The following is a 22,815-nucleotide window of genomic DNA, read 5'->3' on the forward strand; positions in this document are numbered from 1 at the left end:
TTAATTTTTTTTTCTTTTCAAAGATTTTATTTATCCATTTGACAGACAGAGATCACAAGTAGGCAGAGAGGCAGGCAGAGAGAGAGGAGGAAGCAGGCTCCCTGCTGAGCAGAGAGCCCGATGTGGGACTCGACCCCAGGACCCTGAGATCATGACCTGAGCCGAAGGCAGCGGCTCAACCCACTGAGCCACCCAGGTGCCCCAGTCCAAATTTAATTTTGAGGGCTGTTAAGAATTTGGGATCCAATCTTGAGGCTGAATACCCTTCAGTATTCAAGGTCTGGCAGTGGTATCAGAGTAGCAGAAGTCTTTGGTGGGGGATGATACACATCTTCATTGTTAGGCAGGTAGTCACTGTAAATGGCATCACCATGGTCTGCTTTAGATGCTCTTCCTCATAGGAAGGATAGTAGGTGTTTAATGTCAGTTATGCATCCATGTTCTAAAAATGGAAAATTCTTTTTTGGTGATTTGCTTCTTTTACCTCTCAGCTCTCCCCTCCATGTTAGCATCACCAAAGTGCCTAAAATTAGGATGAGCTTTTTGTTCCAAACTGAAAGCCTGCCCTCTGTGCTGCTAGACTAGGTGGTAAGCGGTGCTGGATTCTGATGGGAACCTGGGATTGAATCCTCGAGTATCCAAAGTTTTGTCCCTTCCTCCAATTGTGAGATTATCTGATGGGGCCCAAAGCCTCTGGACCTCACATTAGAGCTGGCAAGAGGGAACTTGCAGCGGTATCAGCCCTATGGGAGACTGGATTATGATCAGGAAATGGGGCAGGGACTTGAACTAGCAGTGGTGTGAAGCAAAAATTCTTGCCCAATCTCTGGGTGCTGGTAGGGGCTTTTGCTCTCTGAAAAGAGGTCCTAGGTCTGCTTTGGGACAGACTGCTTAAAGGCAAAAGGCCAGTTGTTCCTCTTCTGGGTGAGGATACACACCCTTGAAAGAATCAGTTCCTAGGTTGATGGTAACTGGAAGAGCTTTTGGAGTGACTTTGAAGAAACTAGAGAATAGGTTAGAAATCATAGAATAGAAGTTGCTTGTCTTTTAGGATAAGTTAAGAGGGAAATGGAATTAATTACTTCTATTTACAGGATCTGTGGACCTTGCCTCCGTGGGTAGTCAGATGATAACACTTCTTAGACTTCTGCTTGGGCAGAAACCGTATGAAACTTAAGTTAACACTGAGGAAAGGGTAAAAGCTTAGAAGGAAGAGAAGGCCATGGCAGAAACTTATAAGGAAACTAGAGACAAAACCAGAATGACTAAATCTCCTTCCCTCTCTGTATTCCTTCTTTCTTCCCTCTCTTCCTTCCTACAAACATTTGAGTGTCTACTACATGCCAAGTTCAAGCTAGGTGCTGAGAATAAAACATGAACAAGACTTACTTCCTGCTCCAGAAGAGCTCATAAGTAGTGGGGAGCTAATATCATGGCTAACTGTAGGGCATGGGATGAGAAATGGGTTTCCAAGGACTGCTTTTTTTGTGTGTCAGTAAGGAGGAGGCTAAGAAAATAAAGACCCTCAGAATGGGTTCTGAAGTTACCTTTGTAATTGTCACAGAGCTGAGGGTAGAGGACCAGCTGACACATGTAGGCTAAGGATTCATGCCATCTTTGTGGCTTCTCTTTGGGTGGTGATACAGGTACTAGACAGAGGTCTGAAGTGAATCAGGGCTAGAATACTTCCTATGTACCCTGTGCCACAGTCAGCACAGTGGAAGGGGTAATGTTATCACTTCTCCTCTCCCTGAAGTATCTTTGTGTTGCTGTGGGTTGTCTGGCTACAACTACCGACAACAACTACCTTGAGTTCTCTCTTGGTCATTATGTGCAAAAGGGAGAATAAGGAAGTTGTGAGAGATTTGGAAAATAGGAAACAAAGAAGAAACTTCTTTATCCCCAAATACAACAACAGCAGCAAAACTGAAGAAAAACATTTTTGTATCCAGTTTATGGGTCCCTGAAGTCCAGGAAGTTCAAGGACCAGCCCCAGGACCAGAGAAAAAATAATGCTCTTATCAGAGAATATTCTATTAGCATTTAAGGTTGGTTAAGCGTCTTTGCTGAGGCCTGGAAAACCAAAAGCTCCTAGGTTTTCACATCTTGATGAGAGAACTTCTTTGTGGGAGGTGTTTTTGTGCAAGTATTTAAAAACTTCTTATAGGTGCAGGATACAGAGAATTCCCAGAAGATAGGCCTTGTGAGGAAGTCACATTTGTTATGACTCTAGGTTTGATCTGTAAAGCGGGCATTAAAAAGTAGTTTTAAGTTTCTAGAGTTTGGGGGTAACCAGATTGCTAGGTCCTAACTGGACCTGGGAGATTTTCCTAAATGGTTTATTTTGAAAGTATTTGCTGCTGCTGAAGCTAATCGGAGGAGGCACTTAAGGTTGCCTGGCCGCAGCGGGAAAGACCCTGGAATTAAGGCACTGGCTGGGTAGATACCCTAAGCCATAGATAACAAGGCCAGGTGAAAAACATTGACTCTTACTACTGTCATTTTGCCAAATGTTTTGAAGAGTGTTTGGTGTACCGAGGTCTGTAATGGCAGTCAGGGCTTTCAGTTGGATAGATATCTTTACTAAACAACAGCACCATATTTTTCTTAATAGCCATAGGCCTTTGGATGCTTTCAAAAAATTGCCTTGGACAGTATTTAATTTCCAGTGATCTAGCTCAGCTCTACAGCCTCAGCAACAAGGGCATGGAGTCGATAGCTTCCTCATCTTTGCTTCTTTGAGTAGATGGCCAAGGAACTAGTTCTGCATCATCAAGAACATGGCCACTTTGTGGAGATTCTGAAATCTCTGGCTTAGGGATTGATTAGGGGTTCCCACTCCGCTTTCCCCTGGAGGAGGTGTTTCTCTATGGCTATTTAGCAGATTTTACAGCATCTTTTATAAGGTTTGGAAGTTTGTTTTCTGGTTCTCATATTTCCCTTTTGGTGTATGTACTGCCTTTTCTCAGAGGATGTTGGCTGTTCTTTCAACTGACTCTCAGCTGTTCTTTGGGAAAAGGCCAGAAAATGTAAAACCACAGTGAAAAAAACAAAACAGAGCAAACCCCCCAAAATCTGTGGGTCTTCCCATTTCTGACATCTGGTTTTGTTTTGTTTTACTTTGTTTTGTTTTCCTTTAATTGGTGGTCATTTCTGTACCCAAAGGTCTGCAATTCTAATGACCTATTTTCTGGTATCCTTGCCTGGGAATAATCCATGATGGGCTCCAATCTGTAGTCTCTCATGGTCCCTTCACACTTGTTTAATTTTTAGAAGAACTACTTGTTGAAAGGGCAAGCCGTTGAGTTTCCCCTGGGTAGCTAGCAAGGATCCCAATTTCAAAAAAACTGAAAATATGAGATGTGAAGATGTTTTAAAGAAAGAACAAGAAGCCTGTGTTCTAGTCCTGGCACTACCATTATTATCCATGTGAACTCTGGCAAGTCTCCAAATTTCTTTGGGTTGTGGTTTCCTCATGAGTAAAATTGGGATGTGAATACCTACCTCACAGGGTTGTTGTGAGGATTAAATGTGCTCTGTAATCTGTTGTACTATATAAATATTCGTGAATTTTTGTTATGATTTAAGAGCCATTTAAAAGTATTCCCTGGCCATATAGCAGACATGCTAACATTTGTACTATCTGATCAAGGACTTTCATGGCCGTGTGTTACATATTTAAATCGCTGGAGCAAAATTATGTCATTACATAAATACTTTTTTTGTGTGTGAAGAAGGTCCATAGCTTTCATTGGTTTTCTAAAGGGGGGTGTCTATTATCCTAAAAATGTAAAGCCCAGTGCTTTAGATTGAAGAGTAGGTTTCAGTAATGGGAATAAATGTATTGCTTCCAAAAGATCCCTCTTAACATGTCTGAATAGTAGTTGCAATGTTTTTTCCATAGTGAAATTCTTCATGTGTCCTAATGACTGGCTGTACAGGATGTTTGAAACTGGGACAGAAAATTCTTGGCTACATGGTCATGGTAATCATTAGGTTATCCAGCTGCTTACGTGAAGATGGAGATAGAACAAATAATTAGTCATGTGGCTCTAAGAAAATCACCTTACCTCATGGAGTCTGTTACCTCATTTGTAAAGTGAAGGATTTGACCTTGAAGATTTCCAAAGTTCTTAGTTTGAATTCTCTTGGGAAGTGAGGTCAAAGCTGGACTCGGATGAAGCCCTTTTGGGGCAGAAATGAATCAGGTTTTGTCTAAGAGGAGAAAGAGAGAGTGTCAGGGAGAGGAGGAGGGGCAGTGCATCCAGGAAACCCCAATTCTTGACAAACATGAGAAATGAGAGCCTGCTGAGCTGAAGAGTTGGGGTCATCAGGGCAGAAAGAGAATTTGTGGGCTACTCGTGAAGATCAAAGACTCTGGTAGATGAGAGACTCAACCTCCCAACTTTCACCCTGGGTCTGACTTGCCAGAACAAAGTTCTCGCTCAGTGAGTGAACACCCCATCTTCTCTGCACTCACAGATCTTCCAGTTCTTAGGGGCAAATGTCTGGAGTTTTCCCTCTTCCAACATCAGGTGATCTGGCTACTTCAGGAGAATGCTGCCCTACAAATGCCTCAAGTCACAAGTAAGTGACACAAATGGAGAGGCTGTTTGAAGGATTAACAGAACCGCTATCTGTACTGTAAGGGTTATTGGAGTCCCCACACCCGCAAGAGGAATTTTAAGGGAAAGATTCTCATTTTTTTCTACTACATTGATAGATATATAATAATAACAATAATAAAGTCCATAGTTTATATTAGGTTCACTCTGTGTGTATGTGTGGGGGGGTGGTTAAAACTGGGTTAAGGCTATTTTTGTGGTAAGTGGTTGGCTGTTCACATGCTGGGCTTATATTTAACTGCCAGAGAAGCTGTCGGACTCTTCTCCAAAGTGGTGGTACTGTCTTACATTCCCACCACCAGTGTATGAGCATTTAACTTCACAAACCCTTGACAAAGTCTTTTAAATTTTATGCATTGTAATAGGTTTAAAGATCCTTCATTGTGCTTTAAATTTGAAATTCCCTAAGATTAGTGGCATTGAGCTTCTTTTCTTATGCTTACGGGTCGAGTCTGTTCTCCTGCTCTTCATCTTTTATTACTGTATTTAAGAGTTTTTGTATTTTAGACAAAATTAGACACATCATATAGAAATTTGCTCTCCCAGTAAGAGACTTGTATTTTTTATTGAAGTGTCTCTTGAAAGAGCAGAAGTGTATAATTTTGTACATTTTATTGGTTCTTTTATGGATTGTGTTTTAGAGTAGTATCTAAAAAAGTTATCTAACTCAGGGTCACAAAGTTTTCTTCTGTTTTCATCTAGAATTTTTTATAGTTTAAGATTTTATATACAGGCTTGTGATCCACTTTGTGGTAGTGTTTGTATATGCCACAAGAATTTTTATATGGTACTTAAAAGTATGCCTCAGAGCTTGTTTTGCACATGATATCCAGTTGTCGCAACATCATTTGTTGAGAAGACTATTGTCAAAGATAATTTTTCTGTATATGTATGATTCTATTTATAGACTTTCTATTGTCTTCCACTGATTGTTGATTTTTAAAAAAATATTTATTATTTGACAGAGAGAGGGAGAGATTACAAGTAGGCAGAGAGGCAGGCAGAGAGAAAGGGGGAAGTAGGATCCGCACTGAGCAGAGAGCCCAATGTGGGGCTCGATCCCAGGACCCTGGGATCATGACCCGAGTTGAAGGCAGAGGCTTAACCCACTAAGCCACCCAGGAGCCCTGATTTTTATTTTATTTTATTTTATTTATTTATTTGATAGAGATCACAAGTAGGCAAAGAGGCAGGCAGAGAGAGAGGAGGAATCAGGCTCCCCGCTGAGCAGAGAGCCTCATGTGGGGCTCAGTCCCAGGGTCCTGGGATCATGACCTGAGGTGAAGGCAGAGCCTTTAATCCACTGAGCCACCCAGGAGCCCCTGATTGTTGATTTTTATGTCAATACCATACTGCTTTGGTTACTGTACTTTATAATAAGTCTTGAAATCATATAGCATTTGTTTTCTGACTTCTTTTTCAAAGTTGTTTTGGCTATTCTAGGTCCTTTTTATTTCCATGTGAATATTAGAATAAACCTGTCAATTTTAGAATTAACTTGTCAAAAAATCCTTGCTGAGATTTTTATTAGAATTATGTTGAATCTATGCCTCAATTTTAGGAGAATTGCCGTTCTAATCCTGAGTCTTCTGAATTATAAAACATGGAATAGCTCTCAGTTAGATATTCTTTAATTTCTTTCAGCAACATTTTGCAGTTTTGGTTATATGTTTTGCACAACTTTTGTCAGATTTATCCCAAGTATTTCATATTTTTTAATGTTGATATAATGTTCTTTAAAATTTCCATTTCTGATTGTCTGTTACTGGTATTTACAAATACAGTTGTGTTTTGCATATTGATCTTGTATCTTGCAAATTTGCTAAACTCACTTATTAGTTTTTTTGAGAGACTGCACCTGGTTTTCTACATAGGCAACCTTGTCACCTGTAAATAGATAGCTTCATTCCCTTCCAATATGGATGCTTTTTCTTTTTCTTGCCTTACTGGACTTGTTAGAACTTCTAGTGTTGTACTGTATAGAAATTGTGAGAGGGACCATGTTTTTCTTCCTTTTGAACTTAGGAGGAATGCAGTCAGCCTTTAATAATTAAATATGGTGTGATGTATAGATTATTTAGATGTCTTTTATCATATTAAGGAAGTTCTCATAATTAGTTTGCTGGACGTTTTCAATCAGGAATGGATCTTGTCAAATGTCAAATGCCTTTTCTGCATCCTCTGAGATGATTATGTACTGTTGTGTTGTTTTGAAAAAACTAACCAGCTCTGTGAACTAGCAAAAATGGGAATGGAGGGTTACATTTTTTAGAATAATACTCTGACCTTGTTCTCTAGACTGGGGGTCAGCAAACTTTTTCTATGGTAATATTTCAGTTAATCTCTTAAGCTTTGTAGGCCAAAGCGACTGCCACATAGTCTTCCTTTTTGTTTTAAAAACATTTCTTTAAAAAATAAACTATTCTTAGTTTCCTTTAAAATATTTTGTCTGGTCACCTGAGCTAAAAAATATTTTATTCCATCATTACAGAGTTGGCTGTGTAGTTGAAAAAAGCAGCAGCAGCGGCGGCAGGGACAGAAATACATGTAGCCAGCAAAACCCTAAAAATCTATGATCGGCTCTTTTCCAAAACATTTTGCCAACTCCCTATTCTAGAATATTGTCATAAAATATTTTGAAGGGAAAAGTACATTTTCATATATGGTATATGACTCAGATTAAATTAAGCCATGGGTAGCAGCTTCTTTCCATCTGCACTGCTAGTCCCTAAACTGGGAATTTTTTAAATGTGTGTGATTATTAAAATGCATCATATGAAGAAGTAACTGAGGATCTTAATCTGGAAATTAATTGATGACAACTGTGCTTGATTTCTCAGAATTTGGAAGACTTGGCTCCTTGGTATAGAAGCAGCATTGGCTGAGACATGGTTCTTTGGAAACAGACAGGTATGGTCTTGTCTGGGTGTTGAGTAACCCCCTGCCCCCATCAGTGCATTTAACTGAAACTACTGTAGCAGTCATTCTGTTCCAGGCATTGTTCTAAGGGTTTTATCCTCTGGGCTTCTCTCCTTGCCTAATGATGCCAACAATTTCTTGCTCACAGCAGGTTGCTGAAAGGATTATATGGGGTTTAGTTAACTTATCTAAGACACTCTTACAGTGTTGGGGCCAGAATTGGGCTCTTAACACTCTCCCATGCTGTTTCTCTAGTACAGGGACTTGTCCATTCTCAGTCTCTACCATCTGATCTTCTTCCCCAGTTGCCATAAAGACTGATAGAAGTGAGAAAAGACTGAAAAGTCCAACTTAACACCCTTTCTGAGTGAACTAGGAGATTTATAGCACTTTTCAAGAAGTGAAGGGGTCCAGAATATTTTAGAGAGAGGGAGAGAGACAAGAAGCAATTAAAGAAACTAAGAACTAGGAAAGCCTCCATCCTTTTCTTTCTGTCTGACATGAAAACAGATTCAAATTTTGGAGATAGTCAAAGAACTTTTCCCAGTTTTACTTCATTTAGATCAATTTTAACCAGTTTGTGGTGGTTCCTAATGAACTCCTCTGAGGTAACCAGTGACTGCATGTTAATAATGATAATGACTACTTTTTTCTTTTAATGTTTTATTTATTTGAGAGAGCAGGGGCACAGAGGCTGGGGTGGGAGGCAGAGGCAGAGGGAACAGCAGACTCCCCTTTGAGCAGGGAGCCCAACGTGGGGCTCCATCCCAGGACCCTGGAATCATGACCTGAGCTGAAAGCAGATGCTTAACCACCTGAGCCACCCAGATGCCCAAACACTGACTACTTTTAAAGGTCAAGAAGTGCAACCCACATGTCGTTCATTATAAATTAGCTCTCAAATTCATTCCTGCTAGTGTGCACATTCCCAGGGACACTGCTTTTCTTCCCTGGGAGTAGGCAGCGGTGCATCTGTCCAGTGCTCAGTCCCACAGATTCATGCAGCTGGGGTCCTCTTGCAGCTAGTGCTCATTTGCAGCCTTGGGTTGGGCCTATTGTAGTCCACCTACTGGCTCATGGTTTTTGGTTTTCCCCTTTCTACATAAATGCATTACTTTCTTATATATATTATCCCAGTTAAGTAGTGTAGGGCTCTTTATGCCTGGCAAAGGGCCCAGCATTTGACATGTAAGGGAGCCAGGGAGAGCTACGCTGTGAACAGACTACAGCCTTTTTATTTTTTCTTGAGCTTTCAGGGAACTCCTATCCTCCCAGGTATTGAAAGCCTTTTTCTTTTACCTTTATTTATCCTTCCCCAAGTATCCGAGCTCTGAAGTGGCAATTTTAAATATACTAAATCCCTTTAAATTGCCATCTGATGTCTTTAACTATTGATTACTCAAGTTTGTTGTCTACTTAAAGTTGCTTTAGGTTTGTCTCCTGGAAAAATTATCTATTTCTTGAGGGGGGAGGGGTCCTCCTGTAGAGGTAATACATCTTCATTTTGGCAAATCCAGAAAATATGGATGAGCAAATAGAGAAAGATCAGAATCATCTGTAATCCAACCATCCAGAGTCAACTTGCTGGTATGATTTTAGTGGATTTTTTTACAACGTTTACCCAGGTGCACAATTTTTTTTCCCCCTAGAAATAGGATTGTTTAGTACAATTCAGTGATACAGACTTTTTAAAATTTTCTGAGCTCACACTCTTCTACAACGTTAATTTTAAGGATCTATCCCATAGTTGTGCTTCAATTCACTAGAAGTCTGCTCTTGTCCACAGGTCCCATTCTAGAAGGATTTTTTATGTAAAAAATGAATGGACATAACCTAAAGACACTACGAACAAGGGCCTCATGATACAGCATTTGGCTATATTGGGGAGGACAAGATGGTTTTTGTGGCCAAATATGGGATAAATGGGTTTGGTCATATGGAGGTTTCTTTGAAATTGCTTATTGCCCCTCATGGAAGAAATGGTGTCACTATATGCCTAGCACCAAACATAAATGCACAAAAACCTTGAGGCATCTGCTGTATCACAGTGTTATATACTTAAAAGTGATAGTAGGGCATTATAATAAAGTGTACCTTTTGATGACATACGATCTGACAAAGCATTTTTTTTTTTTTTTTTTGTATGTGTAAGGGCCTACTTGATCAATACTGGCCTCATCCCCATAGAATAGCCATCCCAATATTTAGGTAGTGAACTTAGATCGACCCTGCCCCTTCCCCCAAGAGGAATGTGCTTAGAAACAGAACCGGTGAAATACAGCTGGCTGGTGAAATCCGGCCAGCTGCTAAAATATGCTGAATAGCCCCTGATAACAGAGCCCAGATACCAGGACGTGTTTGGCCAGGTGGAGACGTCCAATCAGTAAAAGTGCACGTATTACCTCCCTACCCACTAAGGAATGTGAGCCCCACCTTTCAGGCGCCAAACTAAGGCGCCAAGCTGATAGGCTGAGTCAAATGACTATCATGAGGTAGGGTGTAATCCGATTGGCCACCTGTGTGTAACATAGCATGATTGTATGACGTTCTCTGTGTGCTACATTTTCATTGGCCAGGTTCAACTATATGGCCTTTATAAAAACTGGCCTATGAGAATAGGAGGTTATCACTTTCCCTTTGTAAAAGGTGACCCCGACCGATCAGTTTTGGTGCTCAGTGCTGGCGCCAAATAAAGCCCTGCTTAACTTTTGCTTTGTATCTGTCTTGTCCTTTTGTCCACTACCCTTCAGTGGGGGCTCGTCCGGGATAAAATGGCGAGGACTGAGCCAGCATCAGAATTTTTGGGAAAAGCCTCTGGAGGTAAGATCTTGAGAGTTTGTTCTTGAGATCCTTTCTGTCTGTCTGTCTGAGTGCGGAGCTCCAGGGTAAAGCCTGCCAGGGAGAAGCTTGACACAGCACTGCTCCCCAGGGCTGGAGTGGATGCGGGGACACCCCATCACTCCAGGGAGGGGGAGGATTGCCAGGGGGTACGAGCCCTCCCAGGCGATCAGGGGACCAAGAAAATCCCCACCAGCGAGGGTGTCTAGGGGACTGAGAAAATCCCCAGCAACCGCTGGGTTTATGTGTCGCCCTCGGCCGGCAAGGACGACGACGAGCCTGGTATGGTGTTAATGCTTCATTCCCGTTTATTTAATCAACTTCCTTAGCTTATATACAGCAGGGTGACAAACAATGGGGAGAGCAATGGGGAGAGCCAATGAGAGTCCTGTTACTATGCTGATTAAATTTGATACAGCCAATAACTATGTCCTCCTTTAGGCGGGCTTCACCAGAAGTTCATTGTATACTTGCAGCGTATTTTGCTAGCAGTGAGCCAAGCACCTTCTTGTAATGGCGGGGACTTTCCCGGCCGGAGGCAGTCCCCGACATTTATGGATGCTTGTGGGGAACCGAGAAAATTCCCTACAGCGACAGGTTGTGTTTTTGAGTTGGGATTATATCTTGCATATCTTTGGGCTTAACATCTGGTCGAAGAAGGGCCACTGGGCCTGTGGTTGTCTTTGTCTTGTCTTCTTGTTGTTTGTTGTGTTTGAAGAAATGGGGCAAATGGAGAGTAAGGAACCTGTGATGCCCCTAAGCCTTGTTCTCCAACATTTCAAGGATTTTCAAGGTAAAGCCACCCAGGTGGGTGACAAGGTTTATCCAGGAAAACTAAAAACACTCTGCCAGTTAGAGAGGCTTACTCCCTCCACAGGGTGGCTGCCGGAGGGAATGTTTGCCTTGGTTCAAATTTATCTTACCCAGAATTAAGTCTTTGATCTCCATTGAGACCAGATACCATACATCGTGGCCCGGCAATACTTGGTGGAAGAGCCGCCATCATGGCTCAAGTCTCATCTTCCCCTTGCTAACAAAACTATTTCTCTCCCTCTAAGGCAGGTCAGTCCACCAAAATCAGAACAGAAAGATGAGAAAGATCCAGGAAAAAGGACCACTCTGCCCCCGTCGGACACAGAGGACATTGAACTTCCCCCTCCTTATCTGTCCCCCAGACCTGACTCTCGGTCCCAAGACTCCCTCCCAAGCCAATCTCATACGCAGTTTGTGTCCACCTATGGAACTATTAAGAAGAAGGACCACTCTGATCTTTCTCCCGACCCCCCTCCTTCCCTTTATCCCCTCCTTCCCTTTACCCCCCTCTACCCGCCTCTAGCCCTCTGGTCCCAGCGGCCCTGGTACTGCCTTTTCGTGAGGTTCATCCACTGGATGGGAGAGGGCACCCCCCCCTACCTATATCCCTTTCTCTTCTGATATTTATAACTGGAAGGCCCAACCTAAGTCCTTCTCTGTCTACCCCCAGGATTTGATTAGTCTCCTAGAAACTGTGTTTCTTACCCATCAGCCTACCTGGGTGGATATTTAGCAACTTCTTATGGCCCTTTTCAATGCAGAGGAGAGGGATCGCATTACGCAAGAAACCCGTAAGGTGATAAAAGAGAGGCTCGGCTGGGACCTCGATCCCCGGCGAATGGAGGACTACTGCCCAAAGGAACCCCCCAACTGGGACCCAAAACTCTGATGAAGGTAGGGAGAGCCTACGTTTCTACCGCCAGACTCTACTGGGGGGGCCTCTGTGTGGCTGCAAGGAGGCCCATAAATTTGTCTAAAATTAGTGCAGTGGGACGCCTGGGTGGCTCAGTTGGTTAAGCAGCTGCCTTTGGCTCAGGTCATGATCCCAGCGTCCTGGGATCGAGTCCCGCATTGGGCTTCTTGCTCCGCGGGGAGCCTGCTTCTCCCTCTGACTCTGCCTTCCACTCTGTCTGCCTGTGCTCACTCTCGCTCGCTCTCTCTCTGACAAATAAAAAAAAAATAATAATAAAATAAAATAAAATTAGTGCAGTGACTCAAGGTAAGGATGAGTCCCTCGGGGCCTTCCTAGAAAGGCTTATTGAAGCCCATAAAATGTATAGCCCGATTGACCCTGAGATGCCCGAGAATCAAAGGGCAATAAATCTTGCTTTTGCCAGTCAGTCATCCCCGGATATAAGAAAGAAGCTTCAGAAAATTGAAGGATTTGAAGGGAAGAATTTGACTGAGTTGGTGAGAATACCAGAAAAAGGTGTTTAACAATAGGGATGCACACGAAGATAGAAACCAGACTAAGAAAATAGTTAAGGTGCAGGGTCGGGCCTGGTTAGTACTTGGATGGGAGAAAATAGTTAAGGTTTTGGCATTACATGAAAAAGGGAAGAGGCCAGTGGGGAATGACCAATGGAGAGAAAGGCCCAAGCACAGAGAAAATAGGCAGGAAGCCTTGGATTCAGACCAGTGTGCTTACTGTACGGAAAAAGGCCACTGGGCCAAGGAGTGCCCCAAAAAGAAGGCAGTGATGCTGGCCACCAGAGACTGAAGGTGCCATGGTTCGGAGCCCTTCCCCGAACCTCGGGTCAAGATTAAAGTGGAGGGGAAATCAATTGATTTTCTAGTGGACACGAGAGCCCAATTTTCATCACTACTTAAACTACTTAAAAGACAATTTCAGAATTGTCTGAAGAGGAAGCCTAGGTACAGGGAGCAAATGGCAAAGAGAGGCATAAATGGACAATGGAAAGGACTCTAAATTTGGCTTCTGGACTTGTCAAACATGGATTTTTGGTACTCCCTAATGCCCATATAACTTGATGGGATGAGACCTCCTCCATAAATTACCAGCTGGCATTCAGTTCTTGGAAGGAGATGTGACTGTAACTTTAGGAGAGCCCACTGTGCAGATGTTTATGGCAGCAGTAGATGAATACCTCCTTTCTGAGCCAACTTCCAAGCCAGAGGAAAGAAAAGAGGGGAACCTACTCCAAACCCTGCAGGCCGAGTTTCCTGAAGTCTGGGCAGAAGGGAAGCCCCCTGGCCTAGCCAAAGGACAGCCTCCAGTGGTGGTACAGTTAAAAGAGACAGCTACGACTGTTCGCATCCGACAGTACCCCCCTCCCCTGGGAAGCAAAGAAAGGGATCAGAAAACACATTAACTGTCTTCAAGGAGCTGGGATCCTGGTTGCTTGTAAGTCTCCATGGAACACACCTTTGCTCCCCATCAGAAAGGCCGAAACTGGGGAATACCGACCAGTTCAAGACATACAGGAAGTTAATAAATGGGTTGAAGATATCCACCCAAAGGTGCCCAACCCTTATACCCTACTTTCCCTCCTGGGCCCCAAAAGAACTGTATATACCGTCTTATATACAGGATGCGTTTTTCTGTAAACGTTTAGCAAGAGTCTCAGCCTCTTTTTGCGTTTGAGTGGTCTGACCCACAGGAAGGATCCCAAGGCCAGCTTACCTGGATGAGACTTCCCCAAGGGTTCAAGAATTCACCTACCATTTTTGACGAGGCCCTGGATGAGGATCTATGTGAGTACAGAACCTCCAATCCAGACTGACGAGAGCTCTCTTACAGACTCTGCAGGGAAAAGGGTATCGGGTGTCGACTAAGAAAGCACAGCTTTGTCAGAGCCATGCCACTTATTTAGGCTTTGATCTCCACGAAGGAGTGTGTTCACTGTCTGAAGCCAGGAAACAGGTGATTACCTGATACCCCCGCCCCACCACACCCCGACAAGTGAGAGTTTCTCCGGACAGTGGGCTACTGTAGATTATGGATTCTGGGGTTCGCAGAAATTGCTTGGCCCCTCTATAAACTTACCAAGAGAGGACTCACTGTGATAGAATGGACAGTTGAGGCAGAAGGAGCGTTTCGGAAATTACAAACAGCCTTACTAAGTAAGCATTGGCCATCCCAGATGTTACCAAGCCCTTCCACTTACATGTGGATGAAAAGGCAGGAGTGGCCAAATAAGACTCTGGGGCCTTGGCAAAGGCCAGTAGTCTACCTTACCAAGAAATTAGACCCAGTAGCGGCTGGGTTCCCCCCTTACCTCCGCATAATTGCTGCTACAGCCCTCCTGGTTAACGACGCCAGTAAATTAACCTTGGGCCAAGATCTCATCTTGACCACTACTCACGCTATTGAGGGCCTTCTCCGGGCTCTGCCAGACCGGTGGATGACAAATGCCTGAGTGACGGGGTACCAGGCCCTCCTCCTCAACAAGCCGAAGGTGATGTTCTGGCCCCCAGCGGTGCTAAATCCAGCCATGCTACTGCCAGAGGAGCTAGCTGACCACCCGCATGACTGTGGGGAAGTCCTGACCCAGGTCACAGGAATAAGACCAGATCTCAGAGACACTCCCCTCCGGGATGCGGAGATGACCCTACTCACAGATGGAAGTAGCTATATGGTCGATGGAAAGAGGTATGCGGGGGCTGCGGTAGTCTCTCCTGAACAGGAACTTTGGGCAGAGGCCCTGTCACACGGAACCTCGCCACAAAAAGCAGAGCTGATTGCACTCACCAAGGCACTGCAGATGGCCAAGGGCAGGACTGTTAACATCTACACAGACAGCAGGTGTGCTTTTGCTACTGTTCACATACATGGGGCTATTTATAAAGAGAGGCCTGTTAACAGCTGAAGGAAAAGGAGTTAAAAACAAAGAGGAAATATTGGCTCTCCTCCAGACTATTTGGAATCCGAAGAAGATGGTCGTTATGCATTGCTGGGGGCACCAGAAAGGGACTGATCTAAACTCAAAAGGAAACCAGTTAGCAGATCAGGCCACAAAACAGCAGCCTGAGAGATAGTACTGGAGCTAGTTACACTTCCAGCTCCAGTTCTACCAGAGAAGCTGGACTATTCAGAGGAAGATTTAAAATATTTGCAAAAATGGACTCAGTTGGACAATGGAGGGGACTGGGCCAAGACTAAAACAGGAAAAATAATTCTTCCTCAAAGACTAGGGAAAAAATTAGTAAGCCAGATACACCAGGGTACTCATCTGGGAATACACAAACTTAAGGAGCTTATAGGCAAGCAGTTCCAGGTTTCTAAACTAGGGCGTAGGGTTCAAGATGTGGTTGATAGATGCGTTCAGTGTCAGGCAGTGAACACGGGGGTTTGGATAGAATGGGGAGAGGGAGGAAAGAAAGAGGTAAGGAACCAGGAATGTATTGGGAAATGGATTTTACGGAGATGAAACCGGGAAAATACGGACACAGGTATGTGTTAGTCTTTGTGGATACCTTTTCAGGCTGGGTAGAGGCCTTCCCTGCCAAACACAAGACTGCAGGAGTGGTAGCAAAGAAACTATTAGAGGAAATAGTTCCTAGATTTGGGCTGCCTCTTGTGATTGGGTCAGAGAGCGGGCCTGCATTTGTGAGTTCAGTCTCGCATATACTGGCTCAGGCCGTGGGCACTAATTGGAAACTGCACTGTACCTACCGGCCCCAGAGTTCTGGGCAGGTAGAATGAATGAACCAGACTCTTAAAGAAACCCTGACAAAGCTAATTCTGGAGACTGGCGGTGGATGGGTAGATCTCCTTCCCTTTGCCCTTCTCAGGGTATGGTGTACACCCGTTTTAAGAAAGGTTATTCCATTTGAGATAATGTTTGGGATCCCCCCCCCCACTTTGTCCCCTGTTACAGGAGGTTACCATAGCAGAAATGTCTGATCAGTCTGTACTCCAGTCACTGCAGGCACTACAATCTGTCTTGAAAAGGGCCCACGCAGGGATCCAAACTGCCAACAGTGAAATGGAGCCAGAGATGGATCCACATCCTTACCAGCCTGGGGACTTGGTGTGGATAAGTCGCCACCAAGTGGGAAACTTGGAACCTCATTGGAAGGGACCGTTTACTGTCATTTTGACCACCCCCACAGCAATAAAAGTAGAGGGCATCAGGGCCTGGATTCATGCGGGTCATGTCAAACAAGCCGAGGACAGGAACGCCCCCCAGAGATGGGTACCATTGCCAATGGACTTCGCTGACCGTGGACTAAAGCTAAAAAAACTCAAACAATGAGTTCATTAAGTTCATTGTTACTCCTATTGTTACCGGTTTATGTAAAAACTTCTGAGTCGCCCCATCAGATGGAGAAGTATAAATAGGAAATTAGGTGAAATTAACAAAAGTAGAAAAGGTTATACAAAGCAATGAGTGGCTGACCCATCAGCCAACTCTGCAATTTAATGTGACTATATGTCAATTGGCACCTGTAACTCCCTGTGTCACGCATGCCCCCTATTGATAAAGTTCTTGAACCTAGGTGAGGTTCAATAGGGTGAGGTTTGGAGCCAACGGCTAAGAAAGAATTCTTTAGACATCTTTGGTGCAAAACAGTGGTTTATTAGAGCACGGGGACAGGACCCGTGGGCAGACGGAGATGCTGCTGCGCCGGGCCTGTGAGGAGTGGCTGGTTATATACACAGGAGTTGGGTAGGTGAGGACAAAGGGTTGTTCAGAAGGGCTATTGGGATAAAGAAGACTGTCAGGATATTGAAGGCCTGGTTACTATCAAGCCAAGGCCACTTTCCCTCTAATGAGGCACTAACATAAAGACAATTGGGAGTCTCCTGGTGGAATGTTACATTCCTGCTATCAAACATCCTTGTTAGTGAGATTTAGGTTTTAAAAGAAATTTAACTTTATTTACTTTTCCTTCTACCTCCATCTCCTTCGGTTTTTTATGGAGGGGAGGGTGATGTTAGGGCTTGAGGAACTGAGTTATGTGTCTTTGGAAATTGGGCTATTGATAAGGTAACTTCTTTGTTGTAAATCTCAAGGACATTTGTAAACCAAGAGAGACTCCTGCCTTGCAGGACTGTGATCTCTGCAAGATAACCATTTGCTCTTCTTGTAGGGCAGTCAGGGGTGCCTGTGGAATGTCACACATATTACCAAGGGGAGTGGGTGGAGAGGGGGTGAACCATTCACTGAGAGAGAGAGAAGGATCTTGTAGGGCCTTAATCTGGGTATTCATATCTTAGTTCTGTGAGTTTTCTGGTAGTCTGGGATGTACACACAACATTCTGCTTTGATAATTGCGCATGTTCCACCCTGTGCTGCTATCAGGACATCTAAGGCCATCCTATTTTCTGGAGTGCCTTGGTATCTGTGAGACTTCGGTATTAAGTAGGGAGATTAGCTGGAGTGGTGATAAGTTTTAGTAATGCGCCCATGAATCCAGGCAAATCCTAAAGGAAATCCTTATCCACCCTGGAGGAAGCCAGGGCCACAGGTTAGTTCCACATATCCAGTGGGTTCCATTTGGAGCTGGCCATCTAATGCCAGGTCGCCTTGCCCAGTCAGTAGCAAACCTGTCAGTAGCCTGGGAACACATTTCTAATGACAGCCATCCTAGATGTCGTGTGTTATTTGCCCAAGTATCATACATATGATTTCTTTGTTCCCGGCATAAAACTGCCTTTTGACTGAGCTTTCCAATCATGGGTGTGATTCACAAATACGTATCCCAGATTTGATCTATACCATCTGTCCCTCGCCAGCAAGAATGACCCGGGCTTTATTGTTCTCTCCTTATCGGGATCTTTACCCCTATTTGTATCCCCTCTCCTCCCATCAGCAGACTGTACATGTGAAAGGAAGCCTGATAGCATGATAAAAAGCACGCAGTGTCCTCGGGCTACCTGTTCTGGGCATAGCCAATCATCTTTCAGGTGGTGCACAGGTCCTCTGTTTAGCCGCAGGCGCAAGCGCCATGTTGTCTGCTATGTACATAGCTGCCCCCCCCCCCACCATCCTTAGTATAGCGATAAGGAGGGTTTTGGAACTTAGGCTCATATTTGATTGGGGAGTTATGGCTTGACAGCAATCCCCTTTCCTTCCAAATAGCTCCATGGGCATGTAGTACCAGGAAAGCACATTTGGAGTCAGTGTTAATGTTTATTTTTAGGCTTTGGCAACTACCAAGTGCTAGTGTATACCTAGCTTTTCTTTTCTTTTCTTTTTCTATGAAAACTACTGTCATCAGTAAACTGTCATTCACATTTTTAACAGAGGCATCTTAAATCTGGCCAAATAGAGTAAGCAAGATCAATAACCTCTGAACAGTTTTGCTCTATAAAGAAGTACAGTGGTCAGGTTCAGGCATACAGGTAACTAGGTTTAAAGTCTGACAAGTTTTTAAGTATTATTTCTGGCATTTCTGTAAGTATAGCCCAATATTTAATTAGTTGGCCTCCATTATCCACTGATGGCCTTTGAATTCTAAGACAAATCTGGACCTGATGTGAACTCATTAATTAGGAGCTGTCCCATAGTGAGCTTTGAGGCTCCTTTTATGAGGAGGGCTGTTCTATGCTTAGCTAAAGCATCTGTTTGCAATTGCATCTCAACAGAGGTGGCTTCTAAGATAAATATGACTAAGGGATGGAACCATTAAGTAGCCCTTTGAGTGGTCCAGCCTTAAGAATATCCTGATTACAGAGGATCACTGGCAAGTGGAAGAAAACTTGTCAAGAGATAAGGGGAGTTCCCCATGCATCATCCAATCCAATCATAAAGAAAGTGGGGTCGTCCATTATCTCCACAAGTCCATAGTTAATCCTATGGAGTGTGATAGGCTGGCTTTTAGGCAATTTCATTATCCCAGCCACAAACAAGGTTTTTGTTAAGTTATACAATTATAAGGGAATCAATCCCATTTTTCCAGTTGTTTAATCATGTGCCACGGGGTTCTGCTAATATCCCCACAAAATAATATCGACTAAAGAAGCTATTGTGTAACTTCTCTGAAGTTTACCTCAAATTGTTTAGCTTAGGTAAACATTTAAAGACAATCAAATCTAGAATTTAATATCCGTAACGGTGTGTTACTGAACATAATTTTTCTCTCTATAATAACCCTAATTTCTAGAGATAGCCAAATCAGGACTAATTCATTTGAAAAACAAGTCCAGTTTTAACAAACTTGGCCTAATTATTTACATAAGCTCAGCAAGAACAGTGCATGATCATATAGATCTTTTAGAATCTGCTTTGCTGGAACTTTTTATAAGGAATCTTTAGGTTGAACGTTTAGTAGCCTCTCCGGGCCAGAAGCCAAGCCATGTACTTGCCATCAGGCATGCCTGCAATACCTGTCGATTTGGGCGAATGCCTCTTCATGAGACTCTGCACCTACCAAGGAGTGACATTCTTTACTCACCTGGTGAGGCTGCTGGGAAATCTGTAAGCAAGGTATCAGGCCAACAGTCCCAAGAGGCTTTATGGCTCCAGGTTACATAAAGTCAACCTTAGTTCCTTAAAGCTGTCTGGTCATATCTGAGTCTATGCATGTCTTTCTCAAATATGACATTCCAGTCGAAGCCTTGGCAAAATAACCCATGTTTCCAATGATGTCCTGTTACAAGGAGAACATATTCTTATTGAACTTATGCAAATGACTGATTGCCATGGAAGGAAGAATACTTACGGAGACCTTTTGGTTTCAGAGGGTTCAGATAGAAAATTTGAATGCCTTGAGCACTTTTACATCTCTGTAAGTTACAGATAACTTAAGAAAAAGTATCCCTAGTCTGGAAGAGCAAACATTAGAGAACCAGCAATGTCTAAAACAAGACAAAACATTAAGAGACACAACACTATAATCTTGTAGTTCATTTAGTCCCATGTTACTAAATCTGGTGAATGCAGCTTTAGTTAGTTCTGGAAATTCTTACCCATTTCAGTTTTAGGATTTTCAAGTATATCAAATATCTATTTGTCCTGAAAGTCCTTTATATGAATCTCCTTTAAGATAAAACTCACTTTGCAAGGGAATTAAAACAATTACAAATGACAAAACTAGGAATGGATATGGTTAGAGCTGATGAGACAAGAGTTTACAATTTAGCTGGCATGGAAATCAGGTTATTTCTGTGACACATAACATTTCCATAATTACAATATCAAGTGATGATCTCTCAAAACATTAAAACTTTAGGAAATGCATAGAATCTCTAGAATAGGGCGCCTGGGTGGCTCAGTGGGTTAAGCCGCTGCCTTCGGCTCAGGTCATGATCTCAGGGTCCTGGGATCGAGGCCCGCATCGGGCACTCTGCTCAGCAGGGAGCCTGCTTCCCTCTCTCTCTCTCTCTGCCTGCCTCTCCATCTACTTGTGATTTCTCTCTGTCAAATAAATAAAATCTTTAAAAAAAAAAAAAAGAATCTCTAGAATAATTATAGCATTTTCCCAAATGTAACCCAAGGTTTATCATTGGTTTAAATCTTGTCAACAATTGCTAAAACCTTAGAAAGTTTAAAAACACATGCCTAAATATAATTAGGGATGTTAAACACCTGATAAAACAAAACATAGGAACTGAATTTTCCAGGCAGGCAAAGAGAAAACCATTTACACTTTTTAACAGATCAATTAGCTAAGAAAACTTTGCCCCTTTTAAACAGAAAGAAAACCAGCTTTTTATACCAGTGTCTTTCCCTTTTTTATTTTATTTCTAAGTGTGCAGTCTTAAGATAGGAGTTTTCTGGGTTTCCCTCCTATCATGAATGATATCGCAGACAAGGGAGGGGGATCTTTCCCTTGCTGTCCTGTTCGCATCCCTCACGAGAATTTAGGAGCGTCTTAGCTAAGGCCTGTCCGTATAAACCCCGGACCAGGCTACTCCGTGGAGTAGATGACCATTATGCCATATGACGCCCCGCGAGACTCAAGGTGCAGCCCACTCAGACTCCGTAGCCAAAGTGGTGGAGCCATACAGACACATTCACACAGTCAGGCACTCTTCAGATTCAAACAGGTTGGATACCCTCCCCTTCTGGGCATCTCTGGCTAATGGGAGGTGATCAGTCTCCCCTTTTACTCTTTACAGATTAGAGTGAGTTTCTATGGTTACAGGCAATGGAGGATGGTAACAGGGTGTTTTCGCAGTCCCTCAAGGCTGGGCTGTTTCCTTAATCTCTCAAAGCCAAATGGCCCTTATACTAGGAAGTATAATCTGTGTGGAGGCAGGTCAGAAGAGTGCTAAATTACCTTGGAGGCTGTTTTTCTTTCTTTTTTAGTCTGTCCTGACCATATCTAAAATTTCTTTTGTGAAGATTTCCGTTCACAAATCTTCAACTTTCCTTTGCATTTAGGTTTTGTCCTGAGTCATTTCCTTCCAAACAACCATCTCATTTAGGACAAAATTACCTTTTATCTTTAATAAAATGCATTTCCCTTCTTTAAATCTTTCTTACATATCATCTACTTTCCTACAGAGTTTCCCTTATTTCCATCAGTCTTAGTTACACTAAGCAGAATTTGATACTCTTAGAAACCCCTTAATCTCTAGTGAAGACTAAGTATTAACCAATTGTGAACTGTTACAACAGAATTCTTCAGATGGCAAATTTATGAATCAGTTAAGCGCAGAACACGTTTACCAACAGATTTAAATACTCTTAGTTTCTTTGCAGTTAAGAAGTCAAAAGCGCAAACCTACATCCAGTAATTAACGCCTTAGCTTTTTATCCTGTTTGGTTAAGATATAGATGTCCACAATTCAATTCCATTTGTCATCCAAGCAAAACTTTAAAACTTTCAGGTTACCAAAGACTTTGAAAGTTACTTCAGCAATTACCCATTAGAACTTTGAGACAGACAATTAACCATCAGTTTAGTCATTTCTTTGCTAATAAATTTTAACAAATAACACGAATGACCTTCAATAAATTTTGAAGTTTCACATTTACTGCTAATAACTTAAAAGACATGTCTATCTTAATTAAACCAACAAACTTAATTCCAATACTGATTTACTTTCCACCTGGGCCCACTCCACTTTGAATGTTTACCTGAGTCATGCTTGGGAAGATCTGGAGTGGGGGTGTTAGGTCCAGGGGGTGCTCTTCTTGCTCCTTGACAGTGAAGAGAGGAGCCGTGGTGCATGATCTAGAAGCTAGTCATGCAGGCTGCACGCACGTTGGTGCACAGAAACAGGAGAAGGGGGAAACAGAAGAAACAAAGTGCTGCCAGGAGGCAGAGAAAGGATTCCTAGTTTTGGAGCTCCTAAGCCCCAACAGAGGAGCAGATGCCATGCTTTCCCACCAGCAAGGGGGGGGGGGTTAAGCAGTCCAAGTCAGGCCAGAGAACACAGGGAAACTTCCCCGAAACAAAGGGAGTTTCGGCAGCTGCTTGGGAATATTCCTTACGGTCTCTGTCTTGAGTTAGACTAACCCCAATTGGCTCCAGTTAGAGCCATTAACACGGGAAGTGAATGTGAGAGAAGCACCCACATCTATTAGGAGAAACAGGGAAATAAAGTTAGAGTCCCCTTTGCTAGGGATGGCCCAACAACCTGGGTTTACTAGAAGAAGGCTTATTTACGTAATTATCATCAAATATGTCAGGAGAAAGTTTACTAGCTGACTCATTTGGGCAAACACATTCCGCAAAAGCCCCTTAGTCTGGGGTCCTGGTG

The 22,815-nt window shown here is 43.1% G+C and overlaps 1 protein-coding gene across 3 annotated transcripts in view; it reads left to right on the forward strand.

The window, feature by feature from the left end:
- Positions 1-208: 208 nt before the first annotated feature.
- LOC309866537 (uncharacterized protein) overlaps positions 209-22,815 on the forward strand; it is a 28,915-nt gene continuing 6,308 nt past the window's right edge. Inside the window, exons 1-5 of one of the 3 annotated variants that reach the window (XR_014312736.1) lie at positions 209-2,048; positions 3,274-4,587; positions 7,466-7,535; positions 10,295-10,364; positions 11,441-11,526. Coding sequence is in view for 2 of the 3 variants with exons in the window: in XM_082734319.1 (XP_082590445.1) it covers positions 4,505-4,587; positions 7,466-7,535; positions 10,295-10,364; positions 11,957-12,084 (351 nt within the window). In the remaining variant the exon portion in view is untranslated. Of the gene's footprint in view, positions 2,049-3,273; positions 4,588-7,465; positions 7,536-10,294; positions 10,365-11,440; positions 11,527-11,956; positions 12,286-22,815 lie in introns of those variants that run through there. The other 2 variants (XM_082734319.1, XM_082734320.1) reach the window with 2 other exon arrangements.

This window comes from Mustela nivalis (assembly GCF_964662115.1).
Source record: "Mustela nivalis genome assembly, chromosome: 6".
NCBI lineage: Eukaryota > Metazoa > Chordata > Mammalia > Carnivora > Mustelidae > Mustela > Mustela nivalis.